The following is a 25,000-nucleotide window of genomic DNA, read 5'->3' on the forward strand; positions in this document are numbered from 1 at the left end:
GACAGTAGATGAAATCCAAGCAGATGGACAATAGGTGTGTCTGACTCGGGGTGGAAATGTAAAAGCAACACCCCCACCCCCACCCCCCATCCCCCCCGGTGAAATAAGAGCTAACTCGCTTTTTACATTTGACAGCACGCCGAGCGTCCGCCTGGACTATCAATGGCGAGTCAAAGCTGTCTGCTCCTCCAGCACAGTTGGCAGCTGTGCTGCGATCCGTTTAGCAGTCCTCCGACGCCCTGCTCCGGCTCACGGAGGATTCTCTTTTCTTTTTTCTTTTTTTTGTGTTCCTTCTCCCAGCAAGTTGTGTAGTTCAGCACCACGGACAGCAGCTCGTGGGCTGGCAGGCTTAGAGAAGAAACTCTGGCTGTCCTTCAACGTGGAGGACTGGACGTCCACAATGTCTACTTTGTTTCTGGGTCTGCATGCATATTTACTGACATCACGTGGACAAAGATAAGACCTTCTGGAGGAAAGTTCTGTGGTCAGATGACACAAAAATGGAGCTGTTTGGCCACAATACCCAGCAATATGTTTGGAGGAGAAAAGGGGAAGCCTTTAATCCCAGGAACACCACGCCTACCGTCAAGCATGGTGGTGGTAGTATTATGCTCTGGGCCCGTTTTGCTGCCAATGGAACTGCTGCTTTACAGAGAGTAAATGGAGGATTAGCTCCAAATTGTTCAGGACAAGCTAAAATCATCAGCCCCGGAGGTTGGGTCTTGGGCGCAGTTGGGTGTTCCAACAGGACAATGACCCCCAACACACCTCAAAAGTGGTAAAGGAATGGCTAAATCAGGCCAGAATGAAGGTTTTAGAATGGCCTTCCCAAAGTCCTGACTTAAACGTGTGGACAATGCTGAAGAAACAAGTCCATGTCAGAAAAGCAACACATTTAGCTGAACTGCACCAATTTTGTCAAGAGGAGTGGTCAAGCAGAAGCTTGTGGATGGCTACCAAAAGCGCCTTATTGCAGGTAAACTTGCCAAGGGACATGTAAGCAAATATTAACATTGCTGTATGTATACTTTTGACCCTGCACATTAGACCCATAATAAATTCATAAAAGAAGCAAACTTCATGAATGTTTTTGTGACCAACTCAAGACAGCTAATCAAAAATATCTGTAGATTTTACAGTAAAAAAAAACAGAATTTTACTGTAAAATATAAAGTGTTTTTTACTCAAATGTTAGTAGTTTTTCGATTTACAGTTATATGCTATTAAAACCACTCTACATGTTCATATATATATATATATATATATATATATATATATATATATATATATATATGTATATATATATATATATATATATATATATATATATATATATATACATATACATATACTGTAGATATATATATATATATATATATATACAGTATATTTATGTATATATATATATAAATATATATATATATATATATATATATATATATATATATATATATATATATATATATATATATATATATATATATATATACATAAATATACTGTATATATATATATATATATATATATATACACAGTATATGTATGTATATATATATATATATATATATATATATATATATATATATATATATATATATACATATACTGTGTATATATATACAGATATATATATATATATATATATATATATATATATATATATATATATATATATATATATATATATATGAACATGTAGAGTGGTTTTAATAGCATATAACTGTAAATAAACAACTACTAACATTTGAGTTTTTTACCATAAAATCTATGGGGTTTTTTTGTGCTTTACTGTACATGGAATTAAAGTAAAGTAAAAAAAAAAAAAAATAAATGGCATATTAGTTGCCAGAATAAAAAAAACAGTGGTACTGTTTTTGTATTTACACTAATATGTTGTTAAAAAAAACAAACCAAAAAAACAGTCAAATTTACAGTAAAAATAAACCCCATCTGTACTATTTTCTATTTCCTGGATTACTTTATGTTGTTAAAAAAAAAAAAAAAAACACTGTATATTTTACAGTAAAATTCTGTTGTTTTTTTCACTGTAAAATCTACAGATATTTTTGATAGTGTATGAAAAAAATATTTATTATTCGAAAAATAAAATAAAATCATAACACTTTTACACTCAAGAAAAATAGCTTTATTATGCAATGATTGTGAACTCCAGACAGCCATGACATGATGTTCTTCACAACTTACGTACACTTTTGATGGCAACTGTAGCCGCATATTGCAGCCGCATATGACATCGCCTTCAAAAACGTTCCATGAGTTTCTTCTTTGGGGAGGCAGTGAAAGGTGTGGAAAGTACTAGAGAGAAGAACTCCCTCTGGAGCCTTCCTTCATGCCTCTCAGCCTGTCTCCGCCATTAACCCCGCGTACCCCGAACCTCCTCCATGGTCCCTGCTGGTTCCTGTCCAACACAGAAGCTGACCACCACCGCGTCAACACGGCCAGACTGACACCGTTTCTTTCTCTCGGCGTACACGACACTCCACTCTGAGCGATGCCGTGGAGGACGGGAGTCCCGCCTGCCAGCCCCGGGTGTTGGACTTTAACGTTTGACACTCTCGCAGTTTGTCTCGCCGACGCCGCCGCGTCTCGTCGGAGAGGCCGGAAATATTTGTTTGCCAATATGTGATGTGTCGTGTCAACCGTGTGACAATGTGTGTGTCACCCGTGTGACAATGTGTGTGTCACCCGTGTGACAATGTGTCGTGTCACCCGTGTGACAATGTGTGTGTCACCCGTGTGACAATGTGTGTGTCGGAAGGGAAAAAACAGGCATGGGGTTTAGCCTTTAGTTCAGACCTGGGTCGATGAAGACCCGGGGGCCACATGGGGCCCGTTAAGCTTTTCAATCTGTTCCGCCGGACATTCCCTAATTATTTTTGTAGATGTTTAAGATGTAAAGTGTAGCTGCCATTATGATGTCACTCATCTTTTATAATCACCTTCAACTATACCAAGTCTTTACATGCTTGGAATCTGCATCATATACTAGTTACTATGCTCATCTAATTAGTTACTATGCTCATCTAATTAGTTACTATGCTCATCTAATTAGTTACTATGCTCATCTAACTAGTTACTATGCTCATCTAATTAGTTACTATGCTCATCTAATTAGTTACTATGCTCATCTCATTAGTTACTATGCTCATCTAATGAGTTACTATGGTCATCTAATTAGTTACTATGCACATCGAATAAGTTACAATGCTCATCTAATGAGTTACTATGATCATCTAATTAGTTACTATGCTCATTTAATGAGTTACTATGGTCATCTAATGAGTTACTATACTCATCTAATTAGTTACTATGCTCATCTAATGAGTTACTATGCTCATCTAATGAGTTACCATGCTCATCTAATGAGTTACTATGGCAATCGAATTAATTACTATGGTCATCTAATGAGTTACTATGGTCATCTAATTAGTTACTATGCACATCTAATTAGTTACTATGCTCATCTAATGAGTTACTATGATCATCTTATTAGTTACTATGCTCATCTAATGAGTTACTATGATCATCTAATGAGTTACTATGCTCATCTAATTAGTTACTATGCTCATCTAATGAGTTACTATGGTCATCTAATTAGTTACTATGCACATCTAATTAGTTACTATGCTCATCTAATGAGTTACTATGATCATCTAATTAGTTACTTTGCTCATTTAATGAGTTACTATGGTCATCTAATGAGTTGCTATACTCATCTAATTAGTTGCTATGATCATCTAATTAGTTACTATGCTCATCTAATGAGTTACTATGGTCAACTAATTTGTTACTATGCTAATCTAATGAGTTACTATGGTCATCTAATTAGTTGCTATGGTCATCTAATGAGTTACTATGGTCATCTAATTAGTTACTATGGTCATCTAATTAGTTACTATACTCATCTAATTAGTTGCTATGATCATCTAATTAGTTACTATGCCCATCTAATGAGTTACTATGGTCATCTAATTAGTTACTATGCTCATCTATTTAGTTACTATGCTCATCTAATTAGTTACTATGCTCATCTAATTAGTTACTATGCTCATCTATTTAGTTACTATGCTCATATAATTAGTTACTATGCTCATCTAATGAGTTACTATGGTCATCTAATTAGTTGTTATGGTCATCTAAATAGTTACTATGCTCTAATGAGTTACTATGGTCATCTGATTAGTTACTATGCTCATCTAATTAGTTACTATGGTCATCTAATGAGTTACTATGGTCATCTAATTAGTTACTATGGTCATCTAATTAGTTGCTATGCTCATCTAAATAGTTACTATACTCATCTAATGAGTTACTATGGTCATCTAATTAGTTGCTATGGTCATCTAAATAGTTACTACGCTCATCTAAATAGTTACTATACTCATCTAATGAGTTACTATGGTCATCTAATGAGTTACTATGGTCATCTAATGAGTTACTATACTCATCTAATGAGTTACTATGGTCATCTAATTAGTTGCTATGGTCATCTAATGAGTTACTATACTCATCTAATGAGTTACTATGGTCATCTAATGAGTTACTATGGTCATCTAATTAGTTGCTATGGTCATCTAAATAGTTACTACGCTCATCTAAATAGTTACTATACTCATCTAATGAGTTACTATGGTCATCTAATGAGTTACTATGGTCATCTAATGAGTTACTATACTCATCTAATGAGTTACTATACTCATCTAATTAGTTGCTATGGTCATCTAATGAGTTACTATACTCATCTAATGAGTTACTATGGTCATCTAATTAGTTGCTATGGTCATCTAATGAGTTACTATGCTAATCAGAAGAAATTAGAGCTCATAAATTATCATGTAGAAAACTGGAACGCAAATGGCGCGCGACTAAACTTGAGGTTTTCCATCAAGCATGGAGTGATAGTTTAATAACTTATAAACGCATGCTTACCTTAGCTAAAGCTAAATACTACTCAAACCAGTCTAGATTATACACCCCCGCTACCACCAAACCCCCCCACACATCAACCCCCGCCACCTCCGTGCGTCGGTTGAGCGGAAGAGTTAGTGCTGCATGGGATTCTGGGTATTTGTTGTGTTGTGTTTATGTTGTGTTACAGTGCAGATGTTCTCCAGAAATGTGTTTGCCATTCTTTTTTGGTGTGGGTTCAAAGTGTGGCGCATATTTGTAACGTAACAGTGTTCAAGTTTGTTTTTTTACGGCTACCGTCAGTGTAAGCTGTGTGGCTGCTGACCTAGTACGCCAGCTGAAGCTGCATTCTACATGTGGTGGAGCAGGTACACTGTTTGAGCAGGCTATAGAGGGCGCCAAAAGCAGTGCCATCCCGTCCTGATATCCGGGAGTCTCCCGGAAATAATGAGAGGATTGGCAAGCATGACGCTAGCAAAAAGCAATTTAAGCTTTGTATGCAGTGTTTTTCATTTAAAATTTTGAATTTTTTTTTGTGGCTCCCATTATTTTCTTTAATTTGTGAAACTTGCCAAAATGGCTCTTTGAGTGGTAAAGGTTGCCGACCCCTGGCCTAGAACAATCCGGATGGTTCTTTTCCTCTTTGGTCCGGAGGACACGACGTCCACAGTTTCCAAAAAAACAATTTGAAATGTGGACCCGTCAGACCACAGAACACAATTTTTCACTTTGCATCAGTCCATCTTGGATGAGCTCGGGCCCAGCGAAGCCGGCGGCGTTTCTGGGTGTTGTTGATAAACGGCTGTGGCTTTGTATAGTAGAGATTTAACTTGCACTTACAATGTAGCGACCGACTGTAGTTACCGACAGTGGCTTTCTGAAGTGTCCCTGAGCCCTTGTGGTGATATCCTTTACACACCGATGTCGCTTTTTGATCACAGGCTTTCAATGTTGGTTTTCGGCCTCGCCGCTTACTTGCGGTGATTTCTCCGGATTCCCCGAACCTTTCGATGACATCACGGAGCGTGGATGGTGAAGTCCCTAAATTCCTTGCAATAGCTGGTTGAGAAATGTGGTCCTTCAACAATTTGCTCGGGGCATTTGTCGACAAAGTGGCGACCCTTGTTTTGGGAACGACTGATCTGTTCTACCCAATCATGGCACCCACCCGTTCCCAATTAGCCTGTTCACCCGTGGGATGTTCCAAATAAGTGTTTGACGAGCGTTCCTCGACTTTCTCAGTCTTTTTTGCCACCTGTGCCGGCTTTTTTTGAAATTCCAAATGAGCTAATATTTGCCAAATATAACAACATTTCTCAGTGTAAACATTAAAATATCTTATCTTTGCAGTATTTTCAATTGAATACAAGTTGAAAAGGATTTGTTGTATTCTTATTTACCATTTACACAACTTGACAACTTCACTGCTTTTGGGGTTTTGTACAAAATACACCTTTTTGTGGAAATGCGAGCCCTAAAATAATCGAGTTGAACATCCCTGCTCTGTGGTCAAAATGTGTGTAATATGTTTAATGTGATCCAAGTTTTGTCATCATTTTATGAGCAGTGACTAACACTAAAGTGCCTTATTTGAGAAAAGAGTCAAGGTCAGCAGACTTATCCTTCATTTTTATTCTCCCCCCCCCCCACCCGCCGTCTCCTCCTCAGCCCTGAGCCGCTCGATGATGCCCTTTGGCTTGATGCGGCGGGAGCTGGCGTGCGAAGGCTACCCCATCGAGCTGCGCTGCCCCGGCAGCGACGTCATCATGATCGAGACGGCCAACTACGGACGCACCGACGACAAGATCTGCGACGCCGACCCTTTCCAGATGGAGAACGTGCAGTGTTACCTTCCTGACGCCGTCAAGATCATGTCTCAGAGGTGAGAGTCTCGCTCGTCACTGGCCTCTTCATTAGGCACACTGGAATAATAATAATATAACTCCATAGTCAGTGGCCTCTTCATTAGGCACACTGGAATAATAATAATAATATATCACCTACAATATGATATATTATCATTTTTATGCAGACATATTTTTTTTGCAAAAATGAAGAAAGTGGGATTTACAATATTAACTATAAACAATAAAACACTGAATATTAACAACATATGAACATTGTTTACTTCTCAGACCAACTCCTCCATAGTTGTGTATCTTTTACAATCAAGCAAAACACAACAAAATTGTAAAAAACAGCAAAATATGAATGCAAAGTGTAATAAACACCTACAATATGATATATTATCATTTTTATGCAGACATATTTTTTTTTTTGCAAAAATGAAGAAAGTGGGATTTACAATATTAACTATGAACAATAAAACACTGAATATTAACAACATATGAACATCGCTCCTCAATAGACATATTTTACAATCAAGCAAAACACAACAAAAATGTAAAAAAACAGCAAAATATGAATGCAGAGTGTAATAAACACCTACAATATGATATATTATCATTTTTATGCAGACATTTTTTTTGCCAAAATAAAGAAAGTGGAATTTACAATATTAACTATGAACAATAAAACACTGAATATTAACAACATATGAACATTTTTTACTTCTCAGACCAACTCCTCCATAGTTGTGTATCTTTTACAATCAAGCAAAACACAACAAAAATGTAAAAAACATCAAAATATGATTGCCAAGTGTAATAAACACCTACAATATGATATATTATCACTTTTATGCAGACATTTTTTTTTGCAAAAATAAAGAAAGTAGGATTTACAATATTAACTATGAACAATAAAACACTGAATATTAACAACGTATGAAAATGTTTTACTTCTCAGACCAACTCCATAGATGTGTATCTTTTACAATCAAGCAAAACACAACAAAAATGTAAAAACAGCAAAATATGAATGCCAAGTGTAATAAACACCTACAATATGATATATTATCACTTTTATGCAGACATTTTTTTTTTCAAAAATAAAGAAAGTGGAATTTACAATATTAACTATGAACAATAAAACACTGAATATTAACAACATATGAACATTTGTTACTTCTCAGACCAGCTCCTCCATAGTTGTGTATCTTTTACAATCAAGCAAAACACAACAAAAATGTAGCAAACATCAAAATATGAATGCAAAGTGTAATAAACACCTACAATATGATATATTATCACTTTTATGCAGAATTTTTTTTTTGCAAAAATGAAGAATGTGGGATTTCAAATATTAACTATGAACAATAAAACACTGAATATTAACAACTTATGAACATTTTTTACTTCTCAGACCAACTCCTCCATAGTTGTGTATCTTTTACAATCAAGCAAAACACAACAAAAATGTAACAAACAGCAAAATATGAATGCAAAGTGTAATAAACACCTACAATATGATATATTATCACTTTTATGCAGACATTTTTTTTTTTTGCAAAAATGAAGAAAGTGGGATTTACAATATTAACTATGAACAATAAAACACTGAATATTAACAACATATGAACATCGCTCCTTGATAGACATATTTTACAATCACGCAAAACACGACAAAAATGTAACAAACAGCAAAATATGAATGCAAAGTGTATTAAACACCTACAACATGATATATTATCACTTTTATGCAGAATTGTTTTTTTTTTTCAAAAATGAAGAAAGTGGGATTTACAATATTAACTATAAACAATAAAACACTGAATATTAACAACATATGAACATTTTTTTTACTTCTCAGACCAACTCCTCCATAGTTGTGTATCTTTTACAATCAAGCAAAACACAACAAAAATGTAAAAAACAGCAAAATATGAATGCAAAGTGTAATAAACACCTACAATATGATATATTATCACTTTTATGCAGACATTTTTTTTTTGCAAAAATGAAGAAAGTGGGATTTACAATATTAACTATGAACAATAAAACACTGAATATTATCAACATATGAACATCGCTCCTTGATAGACATATTTTACAATCAAGCAAAACACACCAAAAATGTAAAAAACAGCAAAATATGAATGCAAAGTGTAATAAACACCTACAATATGATATATTATCACTTTTATGCAGACATTTTTTTTGCCAAAATAAAGAAAGTGGAATTTACAATATTAACTATGAACAATAAAACACTGAATATTAACAACATATGAACATTTTTTACTTCTCAGACCAACTCCTCCATAGTTGTGTATCTTTTACAATCAAGCAAAACACAACAAAAATGTAAAAAACATCAAAATATGATTGCCAAGTGTAATAAACACCTACAATATGATATATTATCACTTTTATGCAGACATTTTTTTTTGCAAAAATAAAGAAAGTAGGATTTACAATATTAACTATGAACAATAAAACACTGAATATTAACAACGTATGAAAATGTTTTACTTCTCAGACCAACTCCATAGATGTGTATCTTTTACAATCAAGCAAAACACAACAAAAATGTAAAAACAGCAAAATATGAATGCCAAGTGTAATAAACACCTACAATATGATATATTATCACTTTTATGCAGACTTTTTTTTTTTCAAAAATAAAGAAAGTGGAATTTACAATATTAACTATGAACAATAAAACACTGAATATTAACAACATATGAACATTTGTTACTTCTCAGACCAGCTCCTCCATAGTTGTGTATCTTTTACAATCAAGCAAAACACAACAAAAATGTAGCAAACATCAAAATATGAATGCAAAGTGTAATAAACACCTACAATATGATATATTATCACTTTTATGCAGAATTTTTTTTTTTTGCAAAAATGAAGAATGTGGGATTTAAAATATTAACTATGAACAATAAAACACTGAATATTAACAACTTATGAACATTTTTTACTTCTCAGACCAACTCCTCCATAGTTGTGTATCTTTTACAATCAAGCAAAACACAACAAAAATGTAACAAACAGCAAAATATGAATGCAAAGTGTAATAAACACCTACAATATGATATATTATCACTTTTATGCAGACATTTTTTTTTTTTGCAAAAATGAAGAAAGTGGGATTTACAATATTAACTATGAACAATAAAACACTGAATATTAACAACATATGAACATCGCTCCTTGATAGACATATTTTACAATCACGCAAAACACGACAAAAATGTAACAAACAGCAAAATATGAATGCAAAGTGTATTAAACACCTACAACATGATATATTATCACTTTTATGCAGAATTGTTTTTTTTTTTCAAAAATGAAGAAAGTGGGATTTACAATATTAACTATAAACAATAAAACACTGAATATTAACAACATATGAACATTTTTTTTACTTCTCAGACCAACTCCTCCATAGTTGTGTATCTTTTACAATCAAGCAAAACACAACAAAAATGTAAAAAACAGCAAAATATGAATGCAAAGTGTAATAAACACCTACAATATGATATATTATCACTTTTATGCAGACATTTTTTTTTTGCAAAAATGAAGAAAGTGGGATTTACAATATTAACTATGAACAATAAAACACAGAATATTATCAACATATGAACATCGCTCCTTGATAGACATATTTTACAATCAAGCAAAACACAACAAAAATGTAAAAAACAGCAAAATATGAATGCAAAGTGTAATAAACACCTACAATATGATATATTATCACTTTTATGCAGACATTTTTTTTGCAAAAATAAAGAAAGTGGAATTTACAATATTAACTATGAACAATAAAACACTGAATATTAACAACGTATGAAAATGTTTTACTTCTCAGACCAACTCCTCCATAGTTGTGTATCTTTTACAATCAAGCAAAACACACCAAAAATGTAAAAAACAGCAAAATATGAATGCAAAGTGTAATAAACACCTACAATATGATATATTATCACTTTTATGCAGACATTTTTTTTTGCAAAAATGAAGAAAGTGGGATTTACAATATTAACTATGAACAATAAAACACTGAATATTAACAACATATGAACATTGTTTACTTCTCAGACCAACTCCTCCATAGTTGTGTATCTTTTAAAATCAAGCAAAACACAACAAAAATGTAAAAAACAGCAAAATATGAATGCAAAGTGTAATAAACACCTACAATATGATATATTATCATTTTTATGCAGACATTTTTTTGCAAAAATGAAGAAAGTGGGATTTACAATATTAACTATGAACAATAAAACACTGAATATTAACAAATTATAAAAATGTTTTACTTCTCAGACCAGCTCCTCCATAGTTGTGTATCTTTTACAATCAAGCAAAACACAACACAAATGTAAAAAACAGCAAAATATGAATGCAAAGTGTAATAAACACCTACAATATGATATATTATCACTTCTTTGCAGAATTTTTTTTTTTTGAAAAAATGAAGAAAGTGGGATTTACAATATTAACTATGAACAATAAAACACTGAATATTAACAACGTATGACATTTTTTTTACTTCTCAGACCAACTCCAACATAGTTGTGTATCTTTTACAATCAAGCAAAACACAACAAAAATGTAAAAACAGCAAAATATGAATGCAAAGTGTAGTAAACACCTACAATATGATATATTATCACTTTTATGCAGACATTTGTTTTTTTTGCAAAAATGAAGAAAGTGGGATTTACAATATTAACTATGAACAATAAAACACTGAATATTAACAACGTATGAACATCGCTCCTCAATAGACATATTTTACAATCAAGCAAAACACAACAAAAATGTAAAAAACAGCAAAATATGAATGCAAAGTGTAATAAACACCTACAATATGATATATTATCACTTTTATGCAGACTTTTTTTTTTGTTGCAAAAATGAAGAAAGTGGGATTTACAATATTAACTATGAACAATAAAACACTGAATATTAACAACTTATGACATTTTTTTAGTCCTCAGACCAACTCCTCCATAGTTGTGTATCTTTTACAATCAAGCAAAACACAACAAAAATGTAAAAAACAGCAAAATATGAATGAAAAGTGTAATAAACACCAACAATATGATATATTATCACTTTTATGCAGACTTTTTTTTTCAAAAATAAAGAAAGTGGAATTTACAATATTAACTATGAACAATAAAACACTGAATATTAACAACGTATGAAAATGTTTTACTTCTCAGACCAACTCCATAGTTGTGTATCTTTTACAATCAAGCAAAACGCAACAAAAATGTAAAAACAGCAAAATATGAATGCCAAGTGTAATAAACACTTACAATATGATATATTATCACTTTTATGCAGACATTTTTTTTGCAAAAATAAAGAAAATTGAATTTACAATATTAACTATGAACAATAAAACACTGAATATTAACAACGTATGAAAATGTTTTACTTCTCAGACCAACTCCTCCATAGTTGTGTATCTTTTACAATCAAACAAAACACAAAAAAAATGTAACAAACAGCAAAATATGAATGCAAAGTGTATTAAACACCTACAATATGATATATTAACACTTGTATGCAGACATTTGTTTTTTTTGCAAAAATGAAGAAAGTGGGATTTACAATATTAACTATGAACAATAAAACACTGAATATTAACAACATATGAACATCGCTCCTTGATAGACATATTTTACAATCAAGCAAAACACAACAAAAATGTAAAAACAGCAAAATATGAATGCAAAGTGTAATAAACACCTACAATATGATATATTATCACTTTTATGCAGACATTTTTTTTGCAAAAATGAAGAAAGTGGTATTTACAATATTAACTATGAACAATAAAGCACTGAATATTAACAACATATGAACATTTTTTACTTCTCAGACCAACTCCTCCATAGTTGTGTATCTTTTACAATCAAGCAAAACACAGCAAAAATGTAAAAAACAGCAAAATATGAATGCAAAGTGTAATAAACACCTACAATATGATATATTATCACTTTTATGCAGACATTTTTTTTTTGCAAAAATGAAGAAAGTGGTATTTACAATATTAACTATGAACAATAAAACACTGAATATTAACAACGTATGAACATTTTTTACTTCTCAGACCAACTCTTCCATAGTTGTGTATCTTTTACAATCAAACAAAACACAACAAAAATGTAACAAACAGCAAAATATGAATGCAAAGTGTATTAAACACCTTCAATATGATATATTATCACTTTTATGCAGACATTTTTTTTTTTTTGCAAAAATGAAGAAAGATGGATTTACAATATTAACTATGAACAATAAAACACTGAATATTAACAACATATGAACATCGCTCCTTGATACACATATTTTACAATCAAGCAAAACACAATAAAAATGTAAAAAACAGCAAAATATGAATGCAAAGTGTAATAAACACCTACAATATGATATATTATCACTTTTATGCAGACTTTTTTTTTTTTGCAAAAATGAAGAAAGCGGGATTTACAATATTAACTATGAACAATAAAACACTGAATATTAACAACGTATGAAAATGTTTTACTTCTCAGACCAACTCCTCCATAGTTGTGTATCTTTTACAATCAAGCAAAACACAACAAAAATGTAAAAAAACAGCAAAATATGAATGCAAAGTGTAATAAACACCTACAATATGATATATTATCACTTTTATGCAGACATTTTTTTTTTTTGCAAAAATGAAGAAAGTGGGATTTACAATATTAACTATGAACAATAAAACACTGAATATTAACAACATATGAATATCGCTACTCGATAGACATCTTTTACAATCAAGCAAAACACAACAACAATGTAACAAACAGCAAAATATGAATGCAAAGTGTAATAAACACCTACAATATGATATATTATCACTTTTATGCAGACATTTTTTTTGCAAAAATGAAGAAAGTGGGATTTACAATATTAACTATGAACAATAAAACACTGAATATTAACAAATTATAAAAATGTTTTACTTCTCAGACCAACTCCTCCATAGTTGTGTATCTTTTAAAATCAAGCAAAACACAACAAAAAAATAAAAAACAGCAAAATATGAATGCAAAGTGTAATAAACACCTACAATATGATATATTATCACTTTTATGCAGACATTTTTTTTTTGCAAAAATAAAGAAAGTGGAATTTACAATATTAACTATGAACAATAAAACACTGAATATTAACAACATATGAACATCGCTCCTTGATAGACATCTTTTACAATCAAGCAAAACACAACAAAAATGTAAAAAACAGCAAAATATGAATGCAAAGTGTAGTAAACACCTACAATATGATATATTATCACTTTTATGCAGACATTTTTTTTTTTTGCAAAAATGAAGAAAGTGGGATTTACAATATTAACTATGAACAATAAAACACTGAATATTAACAACATATAAACATTTTTACTTCTCAGACCAGCTCCTCCATAGTTGTGTATCTTTTACAATCAAGCAAAACACAACAAAAATGCAAAAAACAGCAAAATATGAATGCAAAGTGTAATAAACACCTACAATATGATATATTATCACTTTTATGCAGACATTTTTTTTTGTTGCAAAAATGAAGAAAGTGGGATTTACAATATTAACTATGAACAATAAAACACTGAATATTAACAACATATGAAAATGTTTTACTTGTCAGACCAACTCCTCCATAGTTGTGTATCTTTTACAATCAAGCAAAACACAACAAAAATGTAAAAAACAGCAAAATATGAATGCCAAGTGTAATAAACACCTACAATATGATATATTATCACTTTTATGCAGACATTTTTTTTTTTGCAAAAATGAAGAAAGTGGGATTTACAATATTAACTATGAACAATAAAACACTGAATATTAACAACATATGAACATATTTTACTTCTCAGACCAACTCCTCCATAGTTGTGTATCTTTTACAATCAAGCAAAACACAACAAAAATGTAAAAAACAGCAAAATATGAATGCAAAGTGTATTAAACACCTATCATGTAAAAATGTGCTTCCGCATCTATTTCCGACACATGTGTTTGGGGTCTAAAAATAAACCCCTGGTGTGACCTAGATTACCGTAATAACTCCTATAACACCCAAAAGTGCAGATTTCAACCTTTTGAAATACTTTGTATAGTTGAAGACTTCCGCTCATTTAAAAACATCACTGCACATCATAATGGCGAGTACACTTTTCATGTTAAATGTCTAAAAGAAAATAATGTAGAACGTCCGGCGGGCCAGATTGAAAATCCTAACGGGCCGCATGTGGGCCCGCGGCACGTATTTTGCCCGGGTCTGTCGTGGAGGATCTTTGAGTAGTTCTTGCAATTCATTCCCAAACACAGCAGAGTGCTCCTGTCGTTTACGAGATCTTTGTCGGGGCGTTAAGATAGCGCTTCAGTAATTCATGCCTTTATTCATTCATTGTGAAAACGGGACCCCGGGCCTTTGCCTTCCGAGGACTCGGGCGCAGGAACTGTTGAGTTGAACAGCCCTGGTCCAAAAGATGGCAGCAACACAAGCAGAGGAAGTAATTTCACACTAGACTAGATCATGTGACAGCAGCACCCGAGGGGAGGCGGCAGGGAAATGGAGGACAGGCGCGCCTGACGTAAGGACCCGCTCGCTCTCCTGGGGGATGGCGAGGGAGAGCAATTAGAGGTGAGAGAAGATGGAAGGACGAGCGCAAACACCGCCGGCCGCGTGCAGCGGGGAGAATCAATTCATATGCACACAAGCCCGCCGTGTAAAAGCACATCGCCGCATGCCTTCTCACGGAACTCCCATAATCCTGCATCTCTCCCATGTTGCCTCTTAAACCTCACACACTCTCCAACATGTTAAGCAGTCCTTTCTTTGCCCCCGCTCAGTTCTCTCCTGCACACACACACACACACACACACACACACACACACACACACACACACACACACACACACACACACACACACACACACACACACACACACTCTTGTATTTCTTACCTTCTTGAGACCTGAGAAAAATGCCTCCCTCTTTAGGACCAGCCTTTCTAGATATATAAAGAAGTGTATTTACAACATTAATAATATAATAATATATACATACTATGCAAATATAAAAAAAGCTTGTTGTGAAAAAAGAATTGGAAATTCACAAGAAAAAGGTCACAATTTCACGAGAAAAACTTAGAATTTTGGCAGTATTATAATAAAAGTCGTCATTTTACTCAACGCAAGTCAAAATTTTACAAGAAAAACTGAACATTTGTGCAATATTATGATAAAAGTTGGAGTTTTACTCAATAACCGTCGCAATTTTACAAGGAAAGCTTATAATGTTGGCAATTTTTAAAAAATAGTCAAAATTTTATAGGAACATTTTAACATTTTGGCAATATTATAATATTAATCTGAATTTTATTTGGCAAAATTATGACAAAAGTCATCATTTTACAGAAAAAATGTCAGTTTTACAAAAACAAAACAAAAAATTGGCAATATTGTGATAGAAGTCTGAATTTTATATGAGAAATGTCACCGTTTTGCAGTAAAAAGTAATAATTTTACATTAAAAAAGTAATAATTTACATAAAAAAATTAATAATTTTACGAAAAAATATTGCAATATTACAGAAACAGAAAGAATATGAGAAATTGTTCCCAATTTTGTAAGAAAAAAGTCGACATATTGTGAGAAAAAGACTGCTTTTAGTTTGTTTTTGTTTTTTTGTTTTTTGTAATTGGTTTTTAATGTTCATTATTTACTTCGTTATTATAGTATGTCTCTATATACATTTTTTTATTATTTTTTTAAAATTAATTTTGGCCAAAGGGGGCGCATTTCAATTTCTTACACACACTTGTTATTTCATATGTTGACCAGAGAGGGGAGCAGTTTTAAAAGCGACACACAGTCAATTTTTAAAAAAACCCTCCTTTTTGGGACCACCCTCATTTTGATAGATGTCACCACAAATGAGACATTGTCTATTAGATGCAATGTTATTGATTTATGTCATCACTTGTTCACACCTCCTCATATGGAAGATACTTTTCCTTCATGTCTCAAGAAGGCTAGAAATACAAGAACGAACACACACACACACGCACACACACACAGACTCTTGTTTTTAATGCCTTCTTGAGACCTGAGAAAAGTGCCTCCCTCTTTAGGACCAGCCTTTCTAGATATATAAAGAAGTGTATTTACAACATTAATAATATATACATACTATGCAAATATACAAAAAGCTTGTTGTGAAAAAATAATTGGAAATTTACAAGAAAAAGGTCACAATTTCACGAGAAAAGCTTAGAATTTTGGCAGTATTATAATAAAAGTTGTCATTTTACTCAACGCAAGTCAACATTTTACAAGAAAAACTGAACATTTGTGCAATATTATGATAAAAGTTGGAATTTTACTCAATAACAGTCTCAATTTTACAAGGAAAGCTTATAATGTTGGCAATTTTTAAAAAAAATAGTCAACATTTTATAGGAACATTTTAACATTTTGGCAATATTATAATAATAATCTGAATTTTACTTGGCAAAATTATGACAAAAGTCATAATTTTACTGAAAAAATGTCAGTTTTACAAGAACGACCAAAAAAAGGGCAATATTGTGATACAAGTCATAATTTTATATGACAAATGTCACCGTTTTGCAGTGAAAAGTAATAATTTTACATAAAAAATTTAATAATTTACATTAAAAAAGTAATAATCTTACGAGAAAATATTGCAATATTACAGAAACAGAAATAATATGAGAAATTGCTCCCAATTTTGTAAGAAAAAAGTCGACATATTGTGAGAAAAAGACTACTTTTAGTTTGTTTTTATTTTTTCTTTTTTGTAATTAGTTTTTAATCTTCATTATTTACTTCAAGTTATTACAGTATGTCTTTATATACATTTTTATTTTATTTTATTTTTTTATTAATTTTGGCCAAAGGGGCCGCATTTCAATTTCTTACACACACTTGTTGTTTCATATGTTAACCAGAGGGGGAGCACATTTAAAATATAAAAAAGCTTTTTTGAAAAATTAGTTGGAATTTAACAATAAAAAGGTCACAATTTCACAATAAAAACTTAGAATTTTGGCAGTATTATAATAAAAGTCGTCATTTTACTCAACGCAAGTCAAAATTTTACAAGAAAAACTGAACATTTGTGCAATATTATGATAAAAGTTGGAATTTTACTCAATAACAGTCGCGATTTTACAAGGAAAACTTAAAATGTTGTCAATTTTATGGAAAGAGTCGTAATTGTACTCGACAAATGTCACAATTTTATAGGAAAACTTTCAAATGTTGGCAATATTATAATAATAATCGCAATTTAACTTGGCAAAATTACAAGAATAACAAAAAAATTGGCAATATTGTGATAAAAGTCAGAGTTTTATAAGACAATTGTCACCATTTTACATAAAAAAGTAATAATTTTACATAAAAACGTAATCATTTTACGAGAAAATATTGCAATAATACAGAAACAGAAATAATATGAGAAATTGTTCCCAATTTTATAAGAAAAAAAGTCTACACATTTTGAGAAAAAGACTACTTTTAGTTATTTTTTAAATGTTTGGTTTGTAATTGGTTTTAATCTTCATTATTTACTTCAAGTTATTACAGTATGTCTCTATATACATATCTATTTTTTTTTAAATTAATTTTGGCCAAAGAGGAATATAACAAGAAAAAGGTCACAATTTCACAAGAAAAACTTAGAATTTTGGCAGTATTATAATAAAAGTTGTAATTTTACTCAACGCAAGTCACAATTTTACAAAAAAAACTGAACATTCATGCAATATTCATGCAATATTATGAAAAGAGTCGTAATTTTACTCGACAAGTCACAATTTTAAAATACATTTTAACATTTTGGCAATATTATAATAATAATCTGAATTTTACCTGGCAAAATGATGACAAAAGTCATCATTTTACTCAAAAAGTGTCACTTTTTTTTACAAGAACAACAACACAAAAATTGGCAAAATTGTGATAAAAGTCAGAATTTTGTATGACAAATGTCACCATTTTGCAGTAAAAAGTAATAATTTTACATAAAAACATAATAATTTTACGAGAAAATATTGCAATGTTACAGAAACTGAAAGAATATGAGAAATTGTTCCCAATTTTTAAGAAAAAACTCGACACATTGTGAGAAAAAGACTGCTTTTAGTTATTTTTTTAATTGTTTTTGTTCGTAATTGGTCATTATTTACTTCAAGTTATTACAGTATGTCTCTTTATACATATTTGGCCAAAGGGGGGCGCATTTCAATTTCTTACACACACTTGTTATTTCATATGCTGACCATTAGATGCAATGTTATTGGGACCATGATTTATGTCATTTGTTCACACCTCCTCATATGGAAGATACTTTTCCTTCTTCGTGTCTCAAGAAGGCTAGAAATACAAGAACACACACACACACAAATTCTTGTATATGTTACCTTCTTGAGACCTTCCGAAAAATGCCTACTTCTTTAGGACCAGCCTTTCTAGATATATAAAGATGTGTATTTACAACATTAATAATATATACATACTATGCAAATATAAAAAAGCTTTTTTGAAAAATTAGTTGGAATTTAACAAGAAAAAGGTCACAATTTCACAAAAAAACCTTAGAATGTTGGCAGTATTATAATAAAAGTCATCATTTAACTCAACGCAAGTCAAAATTTTACAAGAAAAACTGAACATTTGTCCAATGTTTTGATAAAAGTTGGAATTTTACTAAATAACAGTCGCAATTTTACAAGGAAAGTTTAAAATGTTGGCAATTTTATGAAAAGAGTCGTAATTTTACTCGACAAATGTCACAATTTTATAGGAAAACTTTAAAATTGTGGCACTATTACAATAATAATCGCAATTTTACTTGGCAAAATAATGACAAGTCATAATTTTACTCAAAAAATGTCACTATTTTACAAGAACCAAAAAAAATTGGCAACATTGTGATAAAAGTCAGAATTTTATATGACAAATGTCACCATTTTGCAGTAAATAGTAATAATTTTACATAAAAACATAATAATTTTACGAGAAAATATTGCAATGTTACAGAAACTGAAAGAATATGAGACATTGTTCCCAATTTTTAAGAAAAAACTCGACACATTGTGAGAAAAAGACTGCTTTTAGTTATTTTTTAATTGTTTTTTTTTGTAATTGGTCATTTTTTACTTCAAGTTATTACAGTATGTCTCTATATACATATTTGGCCAAAGGGGGGCGCATTTCAATTTCTTACACACACTTGTTATTTCATATGCTGACCATTAGATGCAATGTTATTGGGACCATGATTTATGTCATTTGTTCACACCTCCTCATATGGAAGATACTTTTCCTTCTTCGTGTCTCAAGAAGGCTAGAAATACGAGAACACACACACACACGCGTGCGCACACACACACACACAAATTCTTGTATATGTTACCTTCTTGAGACCTTCCGAAAAATGCCTCCCTCTTTAGGACCAGCCTTTCTAGATATATAAAGATGTGTATTTACAACATTAATAATATATACATACTATGCAAATATAAAAAAGCTTTTTTGAAAAATTAGTTGGAATTTAACAAGAAAAAGGTCACAATTTCATGAAAAAACCTTAGAATTTTGGCAGTATTATAATAAAAGTCGTCATTTTACTCAACGCAAGTCAAAATTTTACAAGAAAAACTGAACATTTGTGCAATATTATGGTAAAAGTTGGAATTTTACTCAATAACAGTCGCAATTTTACAAGGAAAGCTTAAAATGTTGGCAATTTTATGAAAAGAATCGTAATTTTACTCGACAAGTCACAATTTTAAAATACATTTTAACATTTTGGCAATATTATAATAATAATCTGAATTTTACCTGGCAAAATGATGACAAAAGTCATCATTTTACTCAAAAAATGTCACTTTTTTTACAAGAACAACACAAAAATTGGCAAAATTGTGATAAAAGTCAGAATTTTGTATGACAAATGTCACCGTTTTGCAGTAAAAAGTAATAATTTTACATAAAAACATAATAATTTTACGAGAAAACATTGCAATGTTACAGAAACTGAAAGAATATGAGAAATGGTTCCCAATTTTTAAGAAAAAACTCGACACATTGTGAGAAAAAGACTGCTTTTAGTTATTTTTGAAATTGTTTTTGTTTGTAATTGGTCATTATTTACTTCAAGTTATTACAGTATGTCTCTTTACACATATTTGGCCAAAGGGGGGCGCATTTCAATTTCTTACACACACTTGTTATTTCATATGCTGACCATTAGATGCAATGTTATTGGGACCATGATTTATGTCATTTGTTCACACCTCCTCATATGGAAGATACTTTTCCTTCTTCGTGTCTCAAGAAGGCTAGAAATACAAGAACACACACACACACACATTATTGTATGTTACCTTCTTGAGACCTTCCGAAAAATGCCTATTTCTTTAGGACCAGCCTTTCTAGATATATAAAGATGTGTATTTACAACATTAATAAAATATACATACTATGCAAATATAAAAAAGCTTTTTTGAAAAATTAGTTGGAATTTAACAAGAAAAAGGTCACAATTTCACAAAAAAACCTTAGAATTTTGGCAGTATTATAATAAAAGTCGTCATTTAACTCAACGCAAGTCAAAATTTTACAAGAAAAACTGAACATTTGTGCAATATTATGATAAAAGTTGGAATTTTACTCAATAACAGTCACGATTTTACAAGGAAAGCTTAAAATGTTGGCAATTTTATGAAAAGAGTCGTAATTTTACTCGACAAATGTCACAATTTTATAGGAAAACTTTGAAATTTTGGCAATATTACAATAATAATCGCAATTTTACTTGGCAAAATAATGACAAGTCATAATTTTACTCAAAAAATGTCACTATTTTACACGAACCAAAAAAAATTGGCAACATTGTGATAAAAGTCAGAATTTTATATGACAAATGTCACCATTTTACATTAAAAAGTAATCATTTTACGAGAAAATGTTTTACTATTACAGAAGCAGAAAGAATATGAAAAAATGTTCCCAATTTTATAAGAATAAAGTCGACATATTGTGAGAAAAAGACTGCTTTCAGTTATTTTTCTAAATTTTGTGTTTGTAATTGGTTTTTAATCTTCATTATTTACTTCAAGTTATTCCAGTATGTCTCTATATACATATTTATTTATTTTTTTAATTAATTTTGGCCAAAGGGGGCGCATTTCAATTTCTTACACACACTTGTTGTTTCATATGTTAACCAGAGGGGGAGCACTTTTAAAATATAAAAAAAGCTTTTTTGAAAAATTAGTTGGAATTTAACAAGAAAAAGGTCACAATTTCACAAGAAAAACTTGGAATTTTGGCAGTATTATAACAAAAGTCGTCATTTTACTCAACGCAAGTCAAAATTTTACAAGAAAAACTGAACATTTGTGCAATATTATGATAAAAGTTGGAATTTTACACAATAACAGTCGCAATTTTACAAGGAAAGCTTAAAATGTTGGCAATTTTATGAAAAGAGTCGTAATTTTACTCGACAAATGTCACAATTGTATAGGAAAACTTTAAAATTGTGGCACTATTTCAATAATAATCGTAATTTTACTTGGCAAAATAATGACAAGTCATAATTTTACTCAAAAAATGTCACTATTTTAAGAGAACCAAAAAAAAAGTCAGAATTTTATATGACAAATGTCACCATTTTGCATTAAAAAGTAATAATTTTATGAGAAAATGTTGCACTATTACAGAAACAGAAAGAATATGAGAAATTGTTCCCAATTTTATAAGAAAAAACTTGACACATTGTGAGAAAAAACTGCTTTTAGTTATTTGTAATTGGTCATTATTTACTTCAAGTTATTACAGTATGTCTCTATATACATATTTGGCCAAAGGGGGGCGCATTTCAATTTCTTACACACACTTGTTATTTCATATGCTGACCATTAGATGCAATGTTTTTTGGGACCATGATTTATGTCATTTGTTCACACCTCCTCATATGGAAGATACTTTTCCTTCTTCATATCTCAAGAAGGCTAGAAATACAAGAACACACACACACACACACACACACACACACACACACACACACACACAGTGTGGAGGCTGACTTCAGTATTTGACACATACAGTACATTTCTAGGTGGGTTGCTGGTCACAGCTTGAGTTGACATTCAATACAATAATCGTATTAAACTAGGAAAATAATAACAACACAACAGCAGGTGAGTGCATTTATATGCACAAACATGGCACCTGTTAAGCTAAGGTGAGTTTCACAACAGTTGTATGCTGCCAAAAGCTGCTAAAGGTTTCCTGTGCACATGTTTACTGGGTATTGAAAGACTTTACTGTAGGGCTCTGCAATGTTGTTCAAGTAAATGACCCCCAGACAGACAGACAGACAGAGAGAGAGAGAGAGAGAGAGAGAGAGAGAGAGAGAGAGAGAGAGAGAGAGAGAGAGAGAGACACCCGGCTTGGGTTTTAAATGAAAGTGGCCCTCAAGGTAATTTGTTACTGTGCAATATTCACAAGGTGACGACAGGTGCTCCTGGGGTTATGAATAGGGATAAATGCGTTAAAATGTAATATCGGAAATTATCGGTATCGGTTTTTTTATTATCGGTATCTTTTTTTTTTTTTTTTTTTTTTTTTTAATTAAATCAACATAAAAAACACAAGATACACTTACAATTAATGCACCAACCCAAAAAACCTCCCTCCCCCACAAAAGGGTTGTTTCTTTCTGTTATTAATATTCTGGTTCCTACATTATATATCAATATATATCAGACCTGGGCATTGTGCGGCCCGCGGGCCGCATCCGGCCCTTTGTACGTCCCTGTCCGGCCCGCGTGAGGCCAATTATAAATTACAAAATAAATTTTAAAAAGCATCTATTTCGAGTGTGCAATACAACGGTGCTGCTTTTGTTTTGAAAAGCGTTATTTGTATTACTTCCGTGTGGACGTATGCTCGTGCGCGCAGCAGCAATCTCAAATTACAAAATAAATTTAAAAAAACATCTTTGTCGTGCGTGCAATACAACTGTGCTGCTTTTATTTTGAAAAGTGTTATATGTGCGTATGTCCTGTGAGGGAAGGCGCACAGCGACAAGTGATGCCCGGTTATCCCCGAGACGCTAAAAAGAGAAAAGTTGATGACGAATGGCGTGTTTTCAACAAGACAAGTAAAGGTAAAGCTGTGTGCTTATTTGTGGTACACACGTTGCTGTGTTTAAAGAATATAGTGTAACGACCTGCTGAAGTAGATGTTGTCTTCTTGAGTTGCGTAAATGAGGAGTGAGGAGACGTGCGTGTGGAAGGAACGAGATATGTTGAGCTGTGTTAGTATAGCTTGCTCAATAAAAGTTTAAAAAGAGCGTCAGACTTGATGTGCACTTCTTCTGGACGCTACAATTGGTGGCAGAAGTAAAACTTTGCGCATACTGCACTGTTTGTGTGCTACGTCATCGGGAGGTACGTGCCACGTGAGGAGCTCGCCGCAAAGAGAGAGAGAGAGAGACAGAGAGAGAGAGCGTTTACAGGTGCAGCCACGCTGCTTGCCACGGGGTGAATTCCGCCCTCAATGAAGACTCCCAGGTTTGATGGCAAGGCGAACTGGGAGGCATTTCATCCCACTTCTGACATCAATTGTAGCGTCCAGAAGAAGTGCACACCAAGTCTGATGCACTTTTTAAACTTTTATTGAGCATGCTATACTAACACAGCTCAACTTATCTCGTTCTTTCCAAAAGGAAAACCAATCCTCACTCCTCATTTCCGCAACAGCAACGCTTCCTCCTTCTTCGCCAATCACCTTACAGGCGTGCTACGTTCACAACGTTTTCTTATCTGGTTAAATAAAGGTTTTACAACAAAGAGGATGCAGGGTAAAGTGATAGAAATTGAAATTTTTGTATTGTAATATACATCAGGAAGTGTTGTGTAAGAAAGTGTTAAAAATAAAACCATCAAAAGCCATCTGCTTTTGTATAAAGATAAGTTAGGTTAAATGAAAATATTATTATTATTATTATTATCTATCTTACGGTATATCAAAAATAATTTGAGCAAAATTTAATTGAAATATTGTCAGTGTGGCCCTCCAGCAGTGCTCGGGTTGCTCATGCGGCCCCCGGTAAAAATTAA

The 25,000-nt window shown here is 32.0% G+C and overlaps 2 protein-coding genes across 2 annotated transcripts in view; one reads left to right on the plus strand and one right to left on the minus strand.

Moving 5' to 3' along the window:
- LOC133652383 (adhesion G protein-coupled receptor L1-like) overlaps positions 1–2,846 on the minus strand; it is a 40,251-nt gene extending 37,405 nt beyond the window's left edge. The window contains exons 1-2 of the mRNA XM_062051092.1: positions 2,818–2,846; positions 2,389–2,537 (exon numbers count right to left, since the gene is read on the minus strand). Coding sequence (XP_061907076.1) covers positions 2,389–2,537; positions 2,818–2,846 — 178 coding nt within the window. The remainder of the gene's footprint in view (positions 1–2,388; positions 2,538–2,817) is intronic.
- Positions 2,847–6,601: 3,755 nt separating this feature from the next.
- LOC133651771 (adhesion G protein-coupled receptor L1-like) overlaps positions 6,602–25,000 on the plus strand; it is a 1,026,396-nt gene continuing 1,007,997 nt past the window's right edge. Inside the window, exon 1 of the mRNA XM_062049888.1 lies at positions 6,602–6,811. Coding sequence (XP_061905872.1) covers positions 6,612–6,811 — 200 coding nt within the window. The 5' untranslated portion in view covers positions 6,602–6,611. The remainder of the gene's footprint in view (positions 6,812–25,000) is intronic.

The sequence above is a fragment of the Entelurus aequoreus genome, linkage group LG06 (assembly GCF_033978785.1).
Source record: "Entelurus aequoreus isolate RoL-2023_Sb linkage group LG06, RoL_Eaeq_v1.1, whole genome shotgun sequence".
Classification (NCBI taxonomy): Eukaryota; Metazoa; Chordata; class Actinopteri; order Syngnathiformes; family Syngnathidae; genus Entelurus; species Entelurus aequoreus.